Raw genomic sequence first — 20,412 nt, forward strand, 5'->3', positions numbered from 1 at the left:
GATCTTTGCCAGAACAGAGGGATAGGCCAATGAGTGATATATGTTTCAGTGAGTTTGGCTTAGCATTCATAGCCATTGTTATCTGCTGTACCGCAGAGATGATACGTAAGTCATAGAAAATAGATGTTGTGGTGGCAGCTGCAGAGAAGTACTTGGGGGTATGAGTTTAGATTTCAGAAGAGTTACAGGGTGTGTTGAGTTGTAGTGTCCCGTCATCTCGGGTCGTTGGCCTGGGGTAGGATAAGATAGGGTTAAAGTAGTGGAATAAGGTGATGGGTTTTAATGAGTGTAGGGTTAGTTAGAAGGGTCATTAAATATATATATATTTATTTTTTCACATTTCCCCTTTCCAATTTTGTATCAGAAAGGTAATGGATTCATACAATAGTTCAGTAGAGGGCGATAATGCAACATATTGGATGCCAACCGTCTTTAAACCTCACAGAAGCAGAAGAAGAAGAATGCACCTGTTCTTTTGTGATTGCTGCCCTGCCCACTATTTAACTGGAAGGAGAGCTATTCCACACAATTGTTTATGCTTTTTCTTTGGTTGTTTTTTTTTCCAAATCTTGGGGGACAATTGTTGTTGCAACATGGTTTGGTTTCTGACTCTCATCTGGTGTGTCCAAGGTAGGACCAGTCATTTTGGTTATGTGACATCCTGTTCTTGAGTGTTTTCCATTTGAGGTAGGCGTGGCCGGCCCCACTGCGGACGCCAATTGGTTCACCATGTTATTATCTAACATGTATTATGTTCCCCTTGTGTATTTCAGTGGGCAGTGTTCCCATCACCAATTTCACAAATGCTACTACTTCAAATGCTACTTTCCCTGCCACAGGTAGGGAGGCCTGCATTTGGGACCAGTCATGTTGTTAGATGACAGGCTGAAAGCTAGGCCTGTTTTCCATGTATATTTAATGTAGGCCAGCCCCACTGCCAAACTGTTGTTCTGTTCCACTTTATAATTTCTTTCTGTATTTCAGTGGACAATTCTACAAACACCATCAACAATTCTACAAATGAGACTTTCACTGCCACAGGTAGGCCTCTACTGTGATTCTGAAGTCAATATCTTGGGCTGATGGGGCCTAAAGAAACAATCTGTTGTCTTCAAGTTTATGGCCTGTCTATCAATAAACATAATGATATTACAAAATAAGTTTGTTCACAATTTCTTTTAGGTTCTACTGCCTCAATGGGGACACGCCACAGACTAAATGATTGGGTTAAAACGCCTGAAACCAGAGAAGGTAACGCATTCATTAGATGAAGCGCACAATCCTGGACCTCTACCATGAGGTCTGGACTTTAATGGCACTGGAGGTAGTGACTTGTAACTAGTAGATGTCATGTCAGTGTTTCAGACCATCTCTCTCTGTTACAGAGGACTTACAGTTCGACCTTGCTATCATGGAGGGAGACATTCTGGTTTCAGTGAGTCTGTTACCCCTGCTTTCTGTCTTGTTACTGCATCTTTTAGGCTGATGAATCTAATTGATACCACCTTCTGATTTACACATTCTGAATCTAATGACTCCAAAATCATTCAAGCCAGATTGTTGAACAGAATTACATTTGAACGTGCTCTACCGGTTGTCCATGGTGTTTGTCCTTCAGATGGTTGCAATTTGAGCCTATATTTCCACAGGAAAAGATACCATGCATAATAACTGAAGTGCCAGGTGATAGAAATTCCAACTTTAGTACCGCCACTCTAAAATTGTTTTAACAGTACTTTCCTGTGGATATTTTTAACCATCTGAAGGATCAACACCACGGCCCACCAGTAGAGTAAGTTTCAATGTCATTTTATTTAACATTCTGTCTTGTAAAGAAACCTTAAATGATTTTGCAGTCATTAATTTCAGTCTGTGTATACCAGAAGCTGGTACAGTGCCTTCCAAAAGCATCATACCCCTTGACTTATTTCACATTTTGTTGTTACAGCCTGAATTCAAAATGGATTAAATACAAATTCTAACCCGTCTACACAAAATAACCCATAATGACAGTGAAAATGTCTTACAAATGTTTGCTAGTTCATTGGAAATGAAATGCAGAAATATCTCAACTAGTCGCATCCGAGTCAATACTTTGTAGAAGCACCTTTGGCAGCGACTACACCTGTGAGTTTCTCTGGGTAAGTCTAAGAGCTTTCCACATCTGGATTGTGTAACTTCTCAAAATCTAATCAAAATTATTCAAGCTGTCAAATTGGTTGTTGATCACTACTAAACAACCATGTTCAGGTCCTGCAGTAGATTTGTCAAAACTGTAACTTGGCCACTCGGCAACATTCTGTCTTGGTAAGAAACTCCAGTGCAGTCCTTGTGTTTTAGGTTATTGTCCTGCAGAAAGGTGAATTGTGCTCCCAGTGTCTGGTAGAAAGCAGACTAAACCAGGATTTCCTCTAGGATCTTGCTTGTGCTTAGCTCATAACGTTTCTTTTTTTATCCTGAAACTCCCCAGTCCGCTATGATTACAAGCATACCCATAACATGATGCATCCACCACAATGCTTGAAAATATGAAGTGGTACTCAGTAATCTTTTGGTTTTGCCTGTCATTACACTTTGTATTCAGGACCAAAAGATAATTGCTTTGCCACAATTTCTGCAGTATTACTTTAGTGCCTTGATGTCAACAGGATGCATGTTTTGGAATAATTGTATTCTGTACAGGCTTCATTTTCACTGTCAATCAGGTTAGTATTGTAGAGTAACTAAAATGTTATTCCGTTCTCTTATCACAGCCATTAAAGTCTAACTGTTTTATAGTCCCTATTGGGCTCATGGTGAAATCCCTGAGCGGTTTCCACCTTCTCTGGCAACTGACTTAAGACGACCTGTATCTTTTTGTATGGACTGGGTGTATTGAAACACCATCCAAAGTGTAATTAACTTCACCACGCTCGAAGGGATCTTCAATGTCTGCCTTTTTTTACCCATCTACCAATAGGTGCCTTGTGCAAGTTGTTGAAACCAACAGGACATTGTAGTTAAATCTGTTTGAAATGCACTGCTTGTTTGAGACCTTACAATTATCTGTATGTGTGGGTTACAGAGATCAGGTAGTCATTCAAAATTCATGTAAACACTATTGCACAGTGAGTCATGCAAATAATATGTGTGTCGGCCAGTGACGACAATCTCAATTTAAATCGTAGTGGCACGTTTTAGTTGATTTGAATTTTCTTCTAAAAGATCTTAAAATATATATAGTTTACAAAACATTAGGAACACTTAATATTGAGTTGCACCCCCCTTTGCCCTCAAAAGCCTCAATTCATTAGGGCATGGACTCTTCCACAGGAATGCTGGCCCCATGATGTCCTCAATGCTTCCCACCACTGTGCCCAGTTGGCTGGTAGTGGATCTCTCGTTCCATCTCATCCCACAGATGCTTAATTGGATTGAAATCTGGTGACTGGGCAGGCCACTGCACTAAGCTGAATTCACTGTCATTTTTGTGGAACAATCCTAGCCTTGTGGCTTGGGGCATTATCCTGCTGATAAAATCAATTCAGATGGATACACTGCTGCCATGAAGGGATGCACCTGATTTTCAATTATGTTCAGACATTCAAACGTTGCGCAACTTTTATCCAACGTGTGCCATGAAAAGGCACCCCACAGCATCACTCCACCACTGCCACTCTCTAGCCTGCAATGTTGACAAACATCATGATGGCTGCATGTGGTTTTCTTCATACCCTAGTCCTCCCATCAGCGTGAAATTGCAACAAAAAAAACGGGATTCACCAGACGTTTTTCCAAATCTACTGTGTGCAGTGTTTCCTTAGTCCACTGAAACATGTTTTTTGCTGAAAGAAGTGGTTCTCTGTAAGGTTGTCGGCTGCCATACCCCATTTGTGTCAAGATTCTACGAGTTGAGCATTCTTTGGGGTCTTTGGGCACGAATGTTTTACTGGACGGTCAATTGAATATAACTGTAGCCCGTCTGTTGCTCTGCACAATTCGTGTCGCCCATTTTCGACCACTGGACTGCCATTGGCTGGATGTCCTTTGGGTGCTGGACCATTCTTCACACATTGGAAACTGAGTGTGAAATACCCAGCAACATTGCAGTTCTTGACACACTCAACTGGTGAGCCTGGTACCTACCATACCCTGATCAAAGGTACTTCAATATTTTGTCCTGCCTATTCACCCTCTGAATGGTATATATACATGATCCATGTCGCAAGGCTTAACAATCCTCCTTTAACCGGTCTCTTCATATACACTGAACAGGTGACCTCTGTAAGGATCATAGCATTCACCTGGTCAGTCTGTCATGGAAAGTACACTATATTGCGCCTTTCTTTTTTTTCTACATACTTAGTCTGGTTTTAGTAATTTAAGTTAATACTGAAATAGTTTTACCATTTTAGAATTTAAAAACGTTCATAGGGGAAACGCAGAAATAACAATTGAATTAATCGGAGGCCTATGCTGTCTTGCGACAGCTGGATTTAAGATGAGGTGTTTTGTCCTACAGGAAGACCGATTAGCTGTGAAGTCACTTTGGCCTGAGAAAGATGGCGTCACTTCTATCCCCTACAAGATCAACGATTATCTGGGTGAGTGTCAAATACAGTAGGAGAGATGAACACTAACACTAGATGTTTTCTAATACAGTGAGAATGATATGCACCGTCTAATGGTAGATTGTCTCTGATCCACACAGTGGACAGAAAGGTAACTATACTAGCAGCGTTCAAGATGATTTCAGACCAGACGTGTATCCTCTTCCACGAATACACCAATGAGATTAACTACATAGACATCATCTCTGGGACAGGGTGAGTCCAAAGTGGGCACATTAACACATTTTCTTCTTCCCAGTTGTTTACAGTTAACTCACAACCTCTCCTTCCTTTTTCCTGTGTTCAATCCTTTATTTTTCTCTCTTCCTGTCATATCCCCTCTCTCTCCTCCTTCTCTCACCTTTCTCTTTCTTCCCTTAACTCTAGCTGTGCGTCATATGTAGGTTTTCAGGGCGGGGCCCAGTCTCTGTACTTCGGTAGAGCCTGTAACGTGGGGAACCTGTGCCATGAGCTGATGCATGCCCTGGGCCTGCACCACGAGCACACACGGCCAGACCGTGACCAATACGTCACCATACAGTGGGACAACGTGGTCCCAGGTTACTCACACCAACACAACATACTAAACCACCTCACGGGCATTACATGTGGATCAGGGGCAGGGCTGGTCAATTTGTCCCCTGAAGAGCTGCAGTGTGTAGGCTTTAGTACTAGCCCAACACTAACATACCTGATTCAGCTTTTTGTGGTCTGGAGTGAAGACCGTACAGAATAACTAACTATTGACATTTAATATTTTATTAGGTACTGCCTAAGTGTAACGGATGTGAAACGGCTAGCTTAGTTAGCGGTGGTGTGCGCTAAATAGCATTTCAATCGGTGACGCCACTTGCTCTGAGACCTTGAAGTAGTGGTTCCCCTTGCTCTGCAAGGGCCGTGGCTTTTGTGGAGCGATGGGTAACGATGCTTCGTGGGTGTCAGTTGTTGATGTGTGCAGAGGGTCCCTGGTATGGGCGAGGGGACGGTCTAAAGTTATACTGTTACATAAGCAGCAGCTACTCTTCCTGGGCTCCACACACCATGAAATACTACATAACATGAATAGACAGTGCACCACAAGGACAGAACAACATTAGTTTAAAATAAGAATAGTCTTTCATACATTTATGCCTTAATGTTCCATTTATCATGTACTTATTATAACGGAAACACTGCAGCCATTCATTTCCCCATACATTGCAACCCTTTCCTCTACTGTTGAAATTGCTTTGTCTAAGCAGGTCCCGATGTCCTAATATCATAGCAACCTTGAATCCTGATATCCTAATCTCACAGTACCAGTTATGTAAACACCAGAGAATCTTACACCAGTAACCATCAGTGTTCTTCAGTTTGAGACCAATACTATGTATTTCATAGACTAATTTCCAATTATGTAGAATTGAACTGAATTCGTTAACTCCTGCGAATTTCTTCTGGCATGATTGCAGCAACCTTGTTCGCTAAATTTGCCTGACGCGAATAACTCTACATTGTCATCTACAGTTACCACCTATCCTGGTGTAAAATATACCTTTTACAGTTGCCACCCGTAATGGGTATCCTGGGATAACATGTAAGCTCGTTTTGAGGGCAGTTTTGTTACATTACCACCCGCAATGGGTTTCATTAGGTAAGATGAAATATTCATGCCTTGAATCATGTAGAGTTTCCTCCTGCTAGAGGTTCAACTTAATGGTTTTTCCATCTCAACTTGTATACATTTTCATTCACCTATATCACATTCACACCCAGCAGTGTCCACCAGTCACATCTGCCTCTTGTAACTCTTAACTTCCAGGAAAACAAGAGAACTTTAAGGTGAAGAAAGGAGACACTCAGGACCTGCCCTATGACTACGACTCCATAATGCACTACGGAACGTCAGTCACACTACTCTCCTCCTTATTCCCACTAAAGTCCTAATTTTACTCACCTTGTTTTTAAACTGCTAGCAATGAGTAAATATTAGTTTTACTGTGACTGTGTACAGTATCCAGCTCCAGTAACATTTCCCTGTGCGTACCAAATGGTTCCCTCTTTAGGTCACAATTTATTTTTTTACCTGGGCTCTGGTCAAACTATGTGCACTATTGGGAATAGGGTGGCATTGTGGCGCAGTTCTTGTGTTAAAGTAGCAAGTCCTCTAATCCCCCATTGTTGGGTTTCTCCTGGCAGATACTACTTCTCATCAAACCGGAACCCCACTATTGACGCCACGAAGAGTGGAGTCCAGATTGGACAGAGAAATCACCTGAGCCCCCTGGACATAACACGCCTTAACAAACTCTATCAATGTGGTAAAGGCATGCGCACACACAGACGGGAAAAATATCAGAATTGGGCTGCCTTCGTAAATGCAGTCATTATCGCACTGTATTCTAACCATGTTCATGTCCTGTTACAGAATAACAATGCACAGTTTATCACTTATTGCACCATCGAAGAAGATTTCAACACCGCTGCTGTCGACTGAAGATTCCAACACAAATGGCACTGACATTTTAACTTCTCAACAATGAATAAGTTGAACAAGTCCCTTAAAGCTTTCTGATGTATTGTATGTGTGTTCAGCAGCAGGTAGTTTAATTTGTCCTGTGTGCTCTTGCTGCCTTGAATTAGGCCTATTCCACTGCACTTGTCTTGGAAATAAATCAAATGATCCAGTCAGTGATGTTTCTTGCAGTGTTCTATTTCATTCTATAATGGACCTTCTCAGCTATGCTCATCATGCATTCCAAGGTGGGATCAGAGATGAAGTAGATCTAGCATAGCAGGAGAGATGACTTAAATTAATGGTGATTAAGGTATAAAACTTGGCTGGCTAGATAGGCAACAAATTATTTTAAAAAGATGATGCTGTAACAGGACTTAGACAGCAGGGCTCATAGTCACCAAAATCAGAATGTCACCCTCTGGAAGGGTGTACTACGAAACCTGTTGGAGTTGACGAACTTTGGCAAACTCTTGAGCTCAACCATATATGTGGCTCACCATTTAGCAACGAATACTAAACAAATATACATAAAGATGTATAAACACACTACTGTTCAAGAGTTTTGGGTCACTTGAAATGTCCTTGATTTTGAAAGCCTTTTGTCCATTAAAATATCAACTTGATCAGAAATAGTGTAGACAATGTAAATAACTATTGTAGCTGATTGGCATATCTACAGTTGAAGTCGGAAGTTCACATACGCCTTAGCCCAATACATTTCAACTCCGTTTTCAAAAATTCCTGAGTAAAAATTCCCTGTCTTTGGTCATTTAGGATCCCCACTATATTTTAAGAATGTGAAATGTCAGCATAATCAAGCTCTTAGATTTAAATCCTTTCATCACATTCCCAGTGGGTCAGAAGTTTACATACACTCAATTAGTGTTTGGTAGCATTGCCTTTAAATTGTTTAAGTTGGGTCAAACATTTTGGGTAGCCTTCCACAAGCTTCCCACAATAAGTTGGGTGAATTTTGGCCCATTCCTCCTGACAGAACTGTTGTAACAGAGTCCGGTTTGTAGGCTTACTTGCTCGCACAGGCTTTTTCAGTTCTGCCCACAAATGTTCTATAAGTTTGAAGTCAGTCCAATAACTTGACTTCGTTGTCCTTAAGCCATTTTGCCACAACTTTGGACGTATGCTTGGGGTCATTGTCCAGTTGGAAGTTGCGATCAAGCATATATAGGACTCATTTTACTGTGGATATAGATACTTTGTACATGTTTCCTCCAGCATCTTCACAAGGTTCTTTGCTGCTGTTCTGGGATTGATTTGCACTTTTTGCACCAAAGTACGCTCATCTCTTGGACGCAGAATGTGTCTCCTTCCTGAGTCGTATGATGGCTGCGTGGTCCCATGGTGTTTATACTTGCGTACTATTGTTTGCACAGTCACCTTACTGTAAGTAAACTTCTGACCCACTGCAATTGTGATACAGTGAATTATAAGTGAAATAATCTGTTAGAAACATTTGTTGGAAAAATTACTTGTGTCATGCACACAGATGTCCTAACCGACTTGCCAAAACTATCGTTTGTTAACAAGAAATTTGTGGAGTGGTTGAAAAACGAGTTTTGACTCCAACCTAAGTGTATATAAACTTACGACTTCAACTGTACATAGTTGTACAGAGGCCCATTATCAGCAATATAACTCCTGTGTTCCAATGGCACGTTGTTAGCTAATTCAAATGTATAATTTTAAAAGGCTAATTGATCATTAGAAAATCCTTTTGCAATTACGTTAGCACAGCTGAAAACTGTTCTGATTAAAGAAGCAATAAAACTGGCCTTTAGACTAGTTGGGTATCTGGAGCATCAGCATTTGTGGGTTCGATTACAGGCTCAAAATGGCCAGAATCAAATAACTTTTTTCTAAAAACTTGTCAGCCTATTCTAGTTCTGAGAAATTAAGGCTATTCCGTGCGAGAAATTGCCAAGAAACTGAAGATCTCGTACTACTCCACAGAACAGTGCAAACTGGCAATAACCAGAATAGAAAGAGGGGGTGGCCCTGGTGCACAACTGAGCAAGAATACATTAGAGTGTCTAGTTTGAGAAATAGATGCCTCAACTGGCAGCTTCATTAAATAGTACCTGAAACAGTCTCAACGTCAACAGTGAAGAGGTGACTCCGGGATGCTGGCATTCTAGGCAGAGTTGCAAAGAAATAGCAATATCTGACTGGCCAATAAAAATGTTAAGATGGGCAAAAGAACACAGACACTGGACAGAGGAACTCTGCCTAGAAGGCCAGAATATTCCTTGGGTTTACACCAATCTTACTACTACTGCACTGATCACACAACAGAAGAGGCTGATGCTTACAATTCATTTTTATTGTAAAGTCGTATGATATAAAGCAGAAAGAATTAACATCCAAAGGCCCATTTAGGGCCATGGCAAACTGCCTATCATAGACCCTCTCCCTCTTCCTCCATGGTGTCCTCCAGAAGCTCATGAAAGCAATGCTGTCAATCCACATGGAAGCAGAACATAGAGTGCTCCTGTAAAACAATTATTCCGTCAGGAATTAATCAAACAGTCATTGAACGAATGGGATTCACAGTAATACAATTTGTCTGAGAAATGTCAATCATGAACCCCAGTTGTGGAGCCCCTATCCTCTCATCACAAGCCCAAGCACTTACCTCACCTGCTCTTCTGTGTTTTCCTCTTCCTGCCTCCCTCCCTTTCATCCTTTCCTATTGATGCTTCAACAGATAAAGAGACCTCATATGCCACAATCTGTTTCGGGAAAAAACATCCGAATGCCCACTCACTTGAGGTGAATAATCACATGAGATCAGGAATTGTAGTGGTTGAGTTGAAAGACATTACCTAAACATACTTCTATCAACACTAATACAGTTGTCTACAGAGAACAGGCTTTGATAGTAAACACTTACCTAATGAAGTCATCCAGCTGTGCTCCTCCTCCAACCCTCCCATCCTTTCCAATTGATGCTTCAACAGATCTGTTTCTTTGGCTGCTCTTTTCATCTATCTCAGACTTGAACAGGCTTAGAAAGAGGACAAAAGGAAACCAAAGCAACTTTAAAAGAGAAGTAGAAGAGGCAGACTTCTTTTCTTTTTGACGTCTGTTGGCTATTTTTCCTGTGCTCTTGGTCTTCTCCTTTTCTGCTAATCCTTAGTTATTTAAATAGTTATTTTGGCCATATGTCCATCAGAATTCTAGTTCAATCTCCTCTCTATTACTCTTCTAAAGTGTTTTCACCTCTTTTCTCTGGGTCTCTGTTTATCTTGCCTCCCCCTTGTGTTTTCCATAACTTTCTTTCGATCCACTCAGCTCTTCTTTACTGCTAATCTCATTTACCTTTTATCCCATGGTCCTTCCTGATTCTGTCCATCAGAACTTGAATTCTATATCTCAAATCAAATCAAATTTTATTTGTCACAGATGGTCCACTCACACAGCAGATGTTAATGCGAGTGTAGCGAAATGCTTGTGCTTCTAGTTCCGACAATGCAGTAATAACCAACAAGTAATCTAACTAACAATTCCAAAACTACTGTCTTGTACACAGTGTAAGGGGATAAAAAATATGTACATAAGGATATATGAATGAGTGATGGTACAGAGCAGCATAGGCAAGATACAGTAGATGGTATCGAGTACAGTATATACATATGAGATGAGTATGTAAACAAAGTGGCATAGTTAAAGTGGCTAGTGATACATGTATTACATAAGGATACAGTCGATGATATAGAGTACAGTATATACGTATGCCTATGAGATGAATAATGTAGGGTAAGTAACATTATATAAGGTAGCATTGTTTAAAGTGGCTAGTGATATATTTACATCATTTCCCATCAATTCCCATTATTAAAGTGGCTGGAGTTGAGTCAGTGTCAGTGTGTTGGCAGCAGCCACTCAATGTTAGTGGTGGCTGTTTAACAGTCTGATGGCCTTGAGATAGAAGCTGTTTTTCAGTCTCTCGGTCCCAGCTTTGATGCACCTGTACTGACCTCGCCTTCTGGATGATAGCGGGGTGAACAGGCAGTGGCTCGGGTGGTTGATGTCCTTGATGATCTTTATGGCCTTCCTGTGACATCGGGTGGTGTAGGTGTCCTGGAGGGCAGGTAGTTTGCCCCCGGTGATGCGTTGTGCAGACCTCACCACCCTCTGGAGAGCCTTACGGTTGAGGGCGGCGCAGTTGCCGTACCAGGCGGTGATACAGCCCGCCAGGATGCTCTCGATTGTGCATCTGTAGAAGTTTGTGAGTGCTTTTGGTGACAAGCCGAATTTCTTCAGCCTCCTGAGGTTGAAGAGGCGCTACTGCGCCTTCTTCACAATGCTGTCTGTGTGAGTGGACCAATTCAGTTTGTCTGTGATGTGTATGCCGAGGAACTTAAAACTTGCTACCCTCTCCACTACTGTTCCATCGATGTGGATAGGGGGGTGTTCCCTCTGCTGTTTCCTGAAGTCCACAATCATCTCCTTAGTTTTGTTGACGTTGAGTGTGAGGTTATTTTCCTGACACCACACTCCGAGGGCCCTCACCTCCTCCCTGTAGGCCGTCTCGTCGTTGTTGGTAATCAAGCCTACCACTGTTGTGTCGTCCGCAAACTTGATGATTGAGTTGGAGGCGTGCGTGGCCACGCAGTCGTGGGTGAACAGGGAGTACAGGAGAGGGCTCAGAACGCACCCTTGTGGGGCCCCAGTGTTGAGAATCAGCGGGGAGGAGATGTTGTTGCCTACCCTCACCACCTGGGGGCGGCCCGTCAGGAAGTCCAGTACCCAGTTGCACAGGGCGGGGTCGAGACCCAGGGTCTCGAGCTTGATGACGAGCTTGGAGGGTACTATGGTGTTGAATGCCGAGCTGTAGTCAATGAACAGCATTCTCACATAGGTATTCCTCTTGTCCAGATGGGTTAGGGCGGTGTGCAGTGTGGTTGAGATTGCATCGTCTGTGGACCTATTTGGGCGGTAAGCAAATTGGAGTGGGTCTAGGGTGTCAGGTAGGGTGGAGGTGATATGGTCCTTGACTAGTCTCTCAAAGCACTTCATGATGACGGAAGTGAGTGCTACGGGGCGGTAGTCGTTTAGCTCAGTTACCTTAGCTTTCTTGGGAACAGGAACAATGGTGGCCCTCTTGAAGCACGTGGACTGGGACATGTTTCGCATTGCGTCAGACAACAACATTGACGAATACGCTGATTCGGTGTGTGAGTTCATTAGAACGTGCGTTGAAGATGTCGTTCCCATAGCAACGATTAAAACATTCCCTAACCAGAAACCGTGGATTGATGGCAGCATTCGCATGAAATTACTACTTCCCTCCTGATAAACCACTCTGGTCTCTCTTCCTCCTCTCTCATGTTTCCTCCTCTTCACCCTCATGCCTGGCTTCCTTATAATTTGTTCCTCCTTTTACTTATTTTCTCATTTTTTTGTTTGTTTTTTCTCTTAAAAAAACTCTTGTTTATTTACATCTATCAACATACCTAGGAGCATTGACTTGTACATTTCTTCTTTTGTCTGCTCCCTTTCTTTTGTCATCTACTGAAAAGTTGTCGATGCCTCGTCCGCCGCTTTCTTCTGCTTCTTCCTTGTTCTCCTCTTTGCAGACTGTGCGTGAGCGGTCTCTGGACGCTGCTCCCTCTCTTCCCTCCTCACAGAGGCGTCAGATGTAGACGCTGTGACCTCGTATGCCACCACCTGTTTTGCTCTCTGTGTCTGTCCTTTTTTCTGACACAGCGCACGCCTCTTTTCTCTTTCAATCTGTGCATTCCTCTCTTCTCTCTCATACAGTTTCTCCATCTCCATCTTGAACCTGGCCTCGTGATCTTTTATTCTTTGAAGCTCTGCTCTCTTCTTATCCTCGTCCCGTATCCTTGTCTGCCTTTTCTGTTCCTCCTTCTCTTGTTCCTGTTGTATCTTCAATCTCCTTTTCTGTTCCTCTTTCCTCCTCTTCTCTTCTTTCTCTCGTGCCTTTTGCTGCATCTCCAACACCTTCATTCTCTCCTTTTCCCTGTTCCTCTCCTCCTCCATCCTCTGTTTCTCCATCTTTTTCAACTTCTCTGCCCTCTGTTTCTCCATCTTTTTCTCTTGCTCTTGTCTCTTTTTCTCATGTTCGATCTTTAGTTTCATCTCTGCCTTCTCCCTTTTCCTCTGCTCCTCTAACTTGTTTTTTTCCATATTTTCTGTCCTTTTCCTTTTCTCCTCATTCAATTTCTTCTGTATCTTTTCCCACTTTTTGAGCTCTTCGTTCCTGGCTTTTTCCTTCCTCCTTTCAATCTTCATCATCTCTTCATTTCTCTTAGCCTCATACTTGAAATATTTGATCCTGTCTGCGTAGCTCATGGCATTAAGTTCTTCTATCCCTCGGCTCGCCATCATACACATTGCATTGGCGGTTGCAAATCTCCCTTCCCTTTTACCACTATCAATCTCCTTCCTGTCCCTCTTACCATAATGATCCCTGTGTAGACATCTCTGCTGTTGTCCACTCATGCTCTCCTCACTTTCACTACTCCCCTCCTGACTTGTGTCCTCACTCACACTCTGAGACACATCATCCTCAGACGAGCACGAGGGAGTCACAGCATTCTCAGTGATGACGCGAAGCGCCTTGATGTAGTCAGCTTCTGTGTTCACTCTGTGAGCGAGCGGGCACAGCTCCTCGTAAATGGATTTCCATGTGAGTGACTCCTCACAAACATCGTCAGGCAGATCAGATGATTGCCTCTTGAGCACATTCACAACCTCTGCCAGGTCCTGCTGGGTGTCCCCCTGAGTGTCTTCTCGGGCGGCCACTGGCGTGGCCTCTGGGCTGTCCGGGCGCTCGGGGGCTGTGGCAGGGATATTAGATTGTTTTACTGCAGAGGAGCAGGAGGCCTCACTGTCATCGTTCTTGTCATCGCTGTTTGCCATTTTCTTCAGAATCTCTTCCTTTCTCTTTTGGGCCATCCTCTCTTTCAGCTGTGCTTTATACATGCTTGCAATTTCTGCTCCTCTCCGTTGAACTTCCTCAGACAATTCCTCAGACGATGCAGTCTCTTGCCTCTTAACCTCATCCTTGACCTTTGCCTGGCCAGTCAATGGGGACCTGGGGTGGACCTGCGGATGGGTCTGTCTCATCCGGGCAGGATGGCCGGGAGCCAGGAGGTGGGATGGGACAGCAAATCGGTGTGAAGCGTGTGGGTGTGACGTCTTGGACGGAGAATGAGGCCATTTATCAGGGGAGGTGCAGCTCTGTGTGTCCAGAGGGGGAAAGATTGAGTGTTTCTTAGGTGGGTCCTTCTGGGTGCCGGCAGCATGCTGGTCAGGCTCCGATTGGCTGTTGGCGAGGTACCTGTGGTGGTTGTACCAGGGGAAAGCTGGCAGTGTCGGGGAGACGGGACAAATAATGGAGGAGGTGGAGCGCTGCTTGATCACCCCTTTATCCACCCCAATCTGTATGATGACAGACACACTTTTATTACTTAATAGCTTGATGGTTATTGTTATTACTATCTTAAAACAATTACATGTGTATGGGTAATAAATATCATAGAGAAAACATGTTTTATTACTGTATATTAGCCTATTAGGAAAATGGGAAGGTCCACACTTTTGGAATCATTCCAATTCAGAAATTCTTCCATTCCTTTACAACTTTATTATAAGAATGCAGACCTTCCCAAGAATACTACCAGTGCAGAACACAGGCCTTCCTCAGAATACTATCAGTGCAGAATGCAGACCTTCCTCAGAATACTACCAGTGCAGAACACAGGCCTTCCTCAGAATACTATCAGTGCAGAACACAGACCTTCCCAAGAATACTACCAGTGCACAACACAGGCCTTCCTCAGAATACTATCAGTGCAGAATGCAGACCTTCCTCAGAATACTATCAGTGCAGAATGCAGACCTTCCTCAGAATACTACCAGTGCAGAATGCAGACCTTCCTCAGAATACTATCAGTGCAGAACACAGACCTTCCTCAGAATACTACCAGTGCAGAATGCAGACCTTCCTCAGAATACTTCCAGTGCAGAATGCAGACCTTCCTCAGAATACTTCCAGTGCAGAATGCAGACCTTCCCAAGAATACTACCAGTGCAGAACACAGGCCTTCCTCAGAATACTTCCAGTGCAGAATGCAGACCTTCCTCAGAATACTATCAGTGCAGAATGCAGACCTTCCTCAGAATACTACCAGTGCAGAATGCAGACCTTCCTCAGAATACTACCAGTGCAGAATGCAGACCTTCCTCAGAATACTACCAGTGCAGAACACAGGCCTTCCTCAGAATACTACCAGTGCAGAATGCAGACCTTCCCAAAAATACTACCAGTGCAGAACACAGGCCTTCCTCAGAATACTATCAGTGCAGAATGCAGACCTTCCTCAGAATACTTCCAGTGTGCAGTTCTTTTTCTTGCCTTCTTATTTCACTATTCTATCTATTTATATCTCATTTCTGTGTATCAGGATTGGGAACATCTAAAGCAACTACAGTATATCTACTTATATGAAAGTCTGATTAAAGAAAACGGCTCGTTACCTCCTCCAAGAGTTGGTGCAGCCTAAATATTTCTCCATACAGCGCCTTAATCTCCCTCATGTTTCCTCGCTCAGTTCTCCATGTCTCTCTAGCCAATCTCCAATGGGCGAGGTCAAGGTCATGGATATCCTCCCGCATGCCTAGTTCAACCTGGGTTCCCTTCTCATTTAGCCTCTTCTTTTTCCTCTTCTTCTGGATTGAATCGGTGTTCTCCTTGTCCTGCCTACACACCTTTGGGGCAGTAGGGATATTGAGAATAGAACATGGTATATTTTATTTTACTCATTGGATTATTATGTGCCTTCCATTGTATTTCATTATTATAGAATATCAATAAGGTATAACGTTGACACTAGATCAAGCCGTAGTTTGTACAAAGTTTACACTGATTGGCCATACATGATTAGTCTGGACCACTTTAGTGGGTCGTAGATTTAGCCTGCAGATGGGACTTACATTAAGGCTGGGGAGTTGTGAGGAGTTGTGAGGCTGGTGTGTTCTGGGCCTGTGGAGTTCAGTAGTTCCTGTGCAGAAATCATCCTGTGCAGTCCGATTTGCCCATGGCTAGAAATGAAAATGATGACAAACATGCAGTCGGAAATGAGGTTATCATGATACAAGCTTGTTATTTTCAATCTTAGAAAAGCTCATAGCCTATATGTCAAAGTGATGATTTTAAATCACTGGAGTTTTGACTATGGGGGTGGTGAGAGAAAATATATTCTAACCATTCTTATGATGAGCCTTGGAAAGGAGAACTTTCCCATAGTTCCTTCAATTACAGTAATCCTGAAAAAAATACAATATGGCTTAAAAATATGATTATATTATTCAAATCATCTAAATTAAATTGTGCCACAAAGTAGGCCTGTTTTTTTAACTAAATCACAAGTGGTCACAACTACTTACCACCAAAATAACCATCCAAAATATAGCAATGATTTTGATCCCGAATTGAACTTGTAAGTGTTGCTGTAATATGGCAAGCCATTTAGGCTGTCATCATACCAGAATACAATCATTTATGACATCACAATTGTGATGTAATGTGGTGCCATGGGAAGCCACACCCACCATGACAGACAACAAATCACCAGAGCCACATAGGCCTATTAACCAATTAATCCACTTCTATGTTTGAAATACAGTATATTTAGTACTAGTAAGCTCATAAACATAGTAAAAACCACACTGTAGCAATGTGTATCACTTCACAGCTACTGTTCATGATGCATCATGAGTGGCTGTCCTCTGATGGGACCCTATTCCCTACATTGTAACTCTTCAGGATGTGGCAGAGTATGAAAACCTTTGCACTGTCTCTGATGCAGGTGTTTTTTTCTCCCACTCATTATGACATCACTGTGGACATTTTGCCTGAGTTTGGCATCTCTGGGGATAATATGCTGTGTGCAGACCACTTTCACACATATGCACTAGTGAAATCATTGTATTTCCTCCTGCATTAATGTATAATTGCAACATTACAGAATTTCTACAATTGTGCGTCGCCCTATGGGACTCCCAGGGCTTTAGACCGCTGCACCACTCGGAAGGCCAATATAAACGCATCTTCAAAGAATTTACTGAGTTACAGTCCATATATAGGTCAATTGAAATTAATTAATTAGACCCTAATCTATGGATTTCACATGACTGTACAGGGGTGCATCCATTGGGTGGGCCTTGGAGGGCTCACCCACTTGCAGCCAGGCCCAGCCAATCAGAATGAGTTTGTCCCCACAAAAAGGCATTATTATATGCAAATACTTGTCAGCCTCCCTCCCAGCGTGGCTACAAATTCTCTAAAAGGATGTTCGAGGCACATGGTTGAAAAATTAAGATTCAATTATCTAGCAACAGCTCTGGTGGACATTGCTGCAGTCATTATGCCAATTGCACACTCCCTCAAAACTTGAGGCATCTGTGGCATTGTGTTGTGACACAACTGCGCATTTTAGGGGCTTTTTATTGTCCCCAGTACAATGTGCCCCTGTGTAATGACCATGCTATTTAATCAGCTTCTTGATATGCCACACCTGTCAGGTGGATGGATTACCTTGGCAAAGGAGAAATGCTCACTAACAGCGATGTAGACACATTTGTGCACAAAATGAGAAAATACGCTTTTTTTGCATATGAAACATTTTTGAGATGTTTTATTTCATCTCATGAAACATGGGACAAACACTTTACATGTTGTGTGTATATTTTTGTTCAGTGTACATTTCCAAGGCAACACATCCTCTAAAACTAACCTTCTCTGGGGTAGGCTAACTCTGAGCTTTCTCATATATCCTGAATGAATTGTCTGATTTGCGAGTTAAGGACCAATGAAATCAGATCGATAGGAGTGGGGGAAAAGGGGGGCTTGTGCATTGATAAGCACCTCAAAATAAGTTAACAATAGGTAATAAAATATGTCACTTTTGCCCATAAGATGGCTCTAATTTGGACTATTTTCAAATAGCCTTTTCTAGAGTAAAAACATCCCCATATATAGGTTCAGTTTGCTCCAAGCAGAACTGGGCTAGGCGATGCAAACTTCTGTGCTCACACTCCCTAAAGACCTTCGCTTGAAAAACTAGAAGAAAGAGGCAATATTACTGTTTGTCTCTCTTGAGCCACCGTAGTAACAATATAGCCAGAAACACTTCCTCAAAATAGATACATCAAGACATCTGTATTGAATTATTTTCGTTTTTGCAGAGGAGGTCTTAGTCGTGCAATTACACATCCGTTTAGTGCAGTAATTCTCAAGTGAATGATAGCAAACACTTCATTGAAGAATCCCGTCCATAGTTCCCACCCCTACTGTAAACCAATCACTGATGAAGGGGTGTAGACTTTGACTAATAAACTTCCACTTGCCTCAACAAACAAACTGGTACATGCGAACAGTTGAAAATAACCTACCGAACACCAAAATGAACAAAAACTTCACAAATTGTATAAGCTTAAAGTGTTTTGACTGGGAAGCATGTGACAGCCTTTTACGGAAGGTGGACGAGCAAAATCCACCATCGTAGTACGGATGAAGCCTGAGCTGCAATGTGAAGCTAACTGAAGCTGGCTAGATTTAAAAGACCCTGGGTAGATCTAGCTTGCTTCTTGGTATACCACTCTGGGAACACCTTGGACTTACGACATGGGCTCTATGCTACATTATGGACAGTACTATTCACTGCTCTATACTATGGATGCACATTACCACTGTCTATACTGCACTATACATGAACACTAACACTGTCTACACGGTTTCCCACAGCAGATATTTATTTTCTGTCAATGGGGAGCCCACCATCCTAGCCAAGATCCACAACAAGATATCAGAGATGGGCCAGAGAACACACAGGATTGAACTAAACATCCAGGAAGTCTGACCCCTCTACAACTGTGGCTGTATGACATGCCATACTCTTTTTGAACAGACGGCATCAGATACATGGCCTACACATACTAAGACAGAGGAGCGCTGTTCAGCTGTCTCAGATGATTTATCTGAGGTTGATGTCTCTTTCTGTCAATAGTGTGCAACTGCAGCCCACATTTCGGGGTGTCCCTGCATGAGGGCATTCCTGCACCTGCTACATTATGCACAGTACTGTTCACTATATACTATGGATGCACATTAACACTGTCTATAATGCACAATCTGTTGTTGAGGTTGATGACTTAAAAACAAGTGCTCCCACCTGCATCTGTTCTGGTGACACAGGAGTTTGAAGTGGAGGGAGTACAGGGCTTAGTATGTCCCTCAAGGAGGCTAAAAAAAGATTTTGACTTGGAAAAGTTGAATATTTTCAGGAGTCAGGTAATTGTTTAAGGGAGGAGGATTGGAGGGAAAGATAGAGCAGGTTGAAAAGACTGAGGGAGGCAGAGGATGGGTTTGTATCTGTTGAAGATAGCAATGACAAGGGAGAGGGAATGTCGAGGAAGATTGGTATCAAGTTGAAACAAAGTGGGCCGGACACCAGTTTGAGTTCTGGAGGTGAAATGGAAGGGGCAGAAGGTATTGTGAGGAGCTTGGAGCCCAAGCCTTCCATTGATGGGCATGGCTATGATAAAGATATGATTGGTTCAGTGGGAGTAAGATTTTTGAAGAAGGTGGAACCAGGCCTTTTGTCTGATCCATGGTCAGTTCCAAGTTGGGTGGAAAAGATGGTGGGTGCCATTGAGTCGGTGAAGGTAACCCTGAGTGGAGGTGTCTGGTGCGAGAGAAGCAGGTTGAGGTGTCCAGGGTCATTGTAGTGAAGAAGATGTTGTATGCAGAGGAAGTGGAGGGTGGATCAAGGGTGAGGGATTCTGAGAGGATCCCTGTGAATAGTAGATCTTTGCCAGAACAGAGGGATAGGCCAATGAGTGATATATGTTTCAGTGAGTTTGGCTTAGCATTCATAGCCATTGTTATCTGCTGTACTGCAGAGATGATACGTAAGTAATAGAAAATAGATGTTGTGGTGGCAGCTGCAGAGAAGTACTTGGGGTATGAGTTTAGATTTCAGAAGAGTTACAGGGTGTGTTGAGTTGTAGTGTCCCGTCCTCTCGGGTCGTTGGCCTGGGGTAGGATAAGATAGGGTTAAAGTAGTGGAATAAGGTGATGGGTTTTAACGAGTGTAGGGTTAGTTAGAAGGGTCATTTAATATATATATATATATTTTTTTCTTCACATTTCCCCTTTCCAATTTTGTTTCACAAAGGTAATGGATTCATACTATAGTTCAGTAGAGGGCGATAATGCAACATTGGATGCCAACCATCTTTAAACCTCACAGAAGCAGAAGAAGAAGAATGCACCTGTTA

The 20,412-nt window shown here is 42.7% G+C and overlaps 2 protein-coding genes across 2 annotated transcripts; one reads left to right on the forward strand and one right to left on the reverse strand.

The window, feature by feature from the left end:
- The first annotated feature begins 476 nt into the window (after nucleotides 1-476).
- Nucleotides 477-7,263, forward strand: LOC110523290 (high choriolytic enzyme 1). Its single transcript, XM_036976889.1, has 11 exons — nucleotides 477-630; nucleotides 774-839; nucleotides 985-1,041; nucleotides 1,183-1,251; nucleotides 1,386-1,435; nucleotides 4,502-4,583; nucleotides 4,691-4,805; nucleotides 4,977-5,149; nucleotides 6,391-6,472; nucleotides 6,768-6,889; nucleotides 6,997-7,263. Exons 1-11 carry the CDS (start codon nucleotides 594-596, stop codon nucleotides 6,999-7,001), a joined length of 858 nt encoding a protein of 285 aa, XP_036832784.1. The 5' UTR covers nucleotides 477-593; the 3' UTR covers nucleotides 7,002-7,263.
- Nucleotides 7,264-9,268: 2,005 nt separating this feature from the next.
- On the reverse strand, nucleotides 9,269-16,152 carry LOC110516435 (golgin subfamily A member 6-like protein 22). The gene is made up of 5 exons (XM_036976538.1): nucleotides 16,066-16,152; nucleotides 15,610-15,840; nucleotides 12,561-14,511; nucleotides 9,737-10,108; nucleotides 9,269-9,592 (listed from the first exon to the last, which is right to left on the reverse strand). The coding sequence occupies exons 2-3, from the start codon at nucleotides 15,745-15,747 to the stop codon at nucleotides 12,616-12,618; spliced, it is 2,034 nt and encodes a 677-aa protein (XP_036832433.1). The 5' UTR covers nucleotides 15,748-15,840; nucleotides 16,066-16,152; the 3' UTR covers nucleotides 9,269-9,592; nucleotides 9,737-10,108; nucleotides 12,561-12,615.
- Between the last annotated feature and the right edge of the window lie 4,260 nt (nucleotides 16,153-20,412).

This window comes from Oncorhynchus mykiss, chromosome 5 (genome assembly GCF_013265735.2).
Source record: "Oncorhynchus mykiss isolate Arlee chromosome 5, USDA_OmykA_1.1, whole genome shotgun sequence".
Lineage (NCBI taxonomy): Eukaryota > Metazoa > Chordata > Actinopteri > Salmoniformes > Salmonidae > Oncorhynchus > Oncorhynchus mykiss.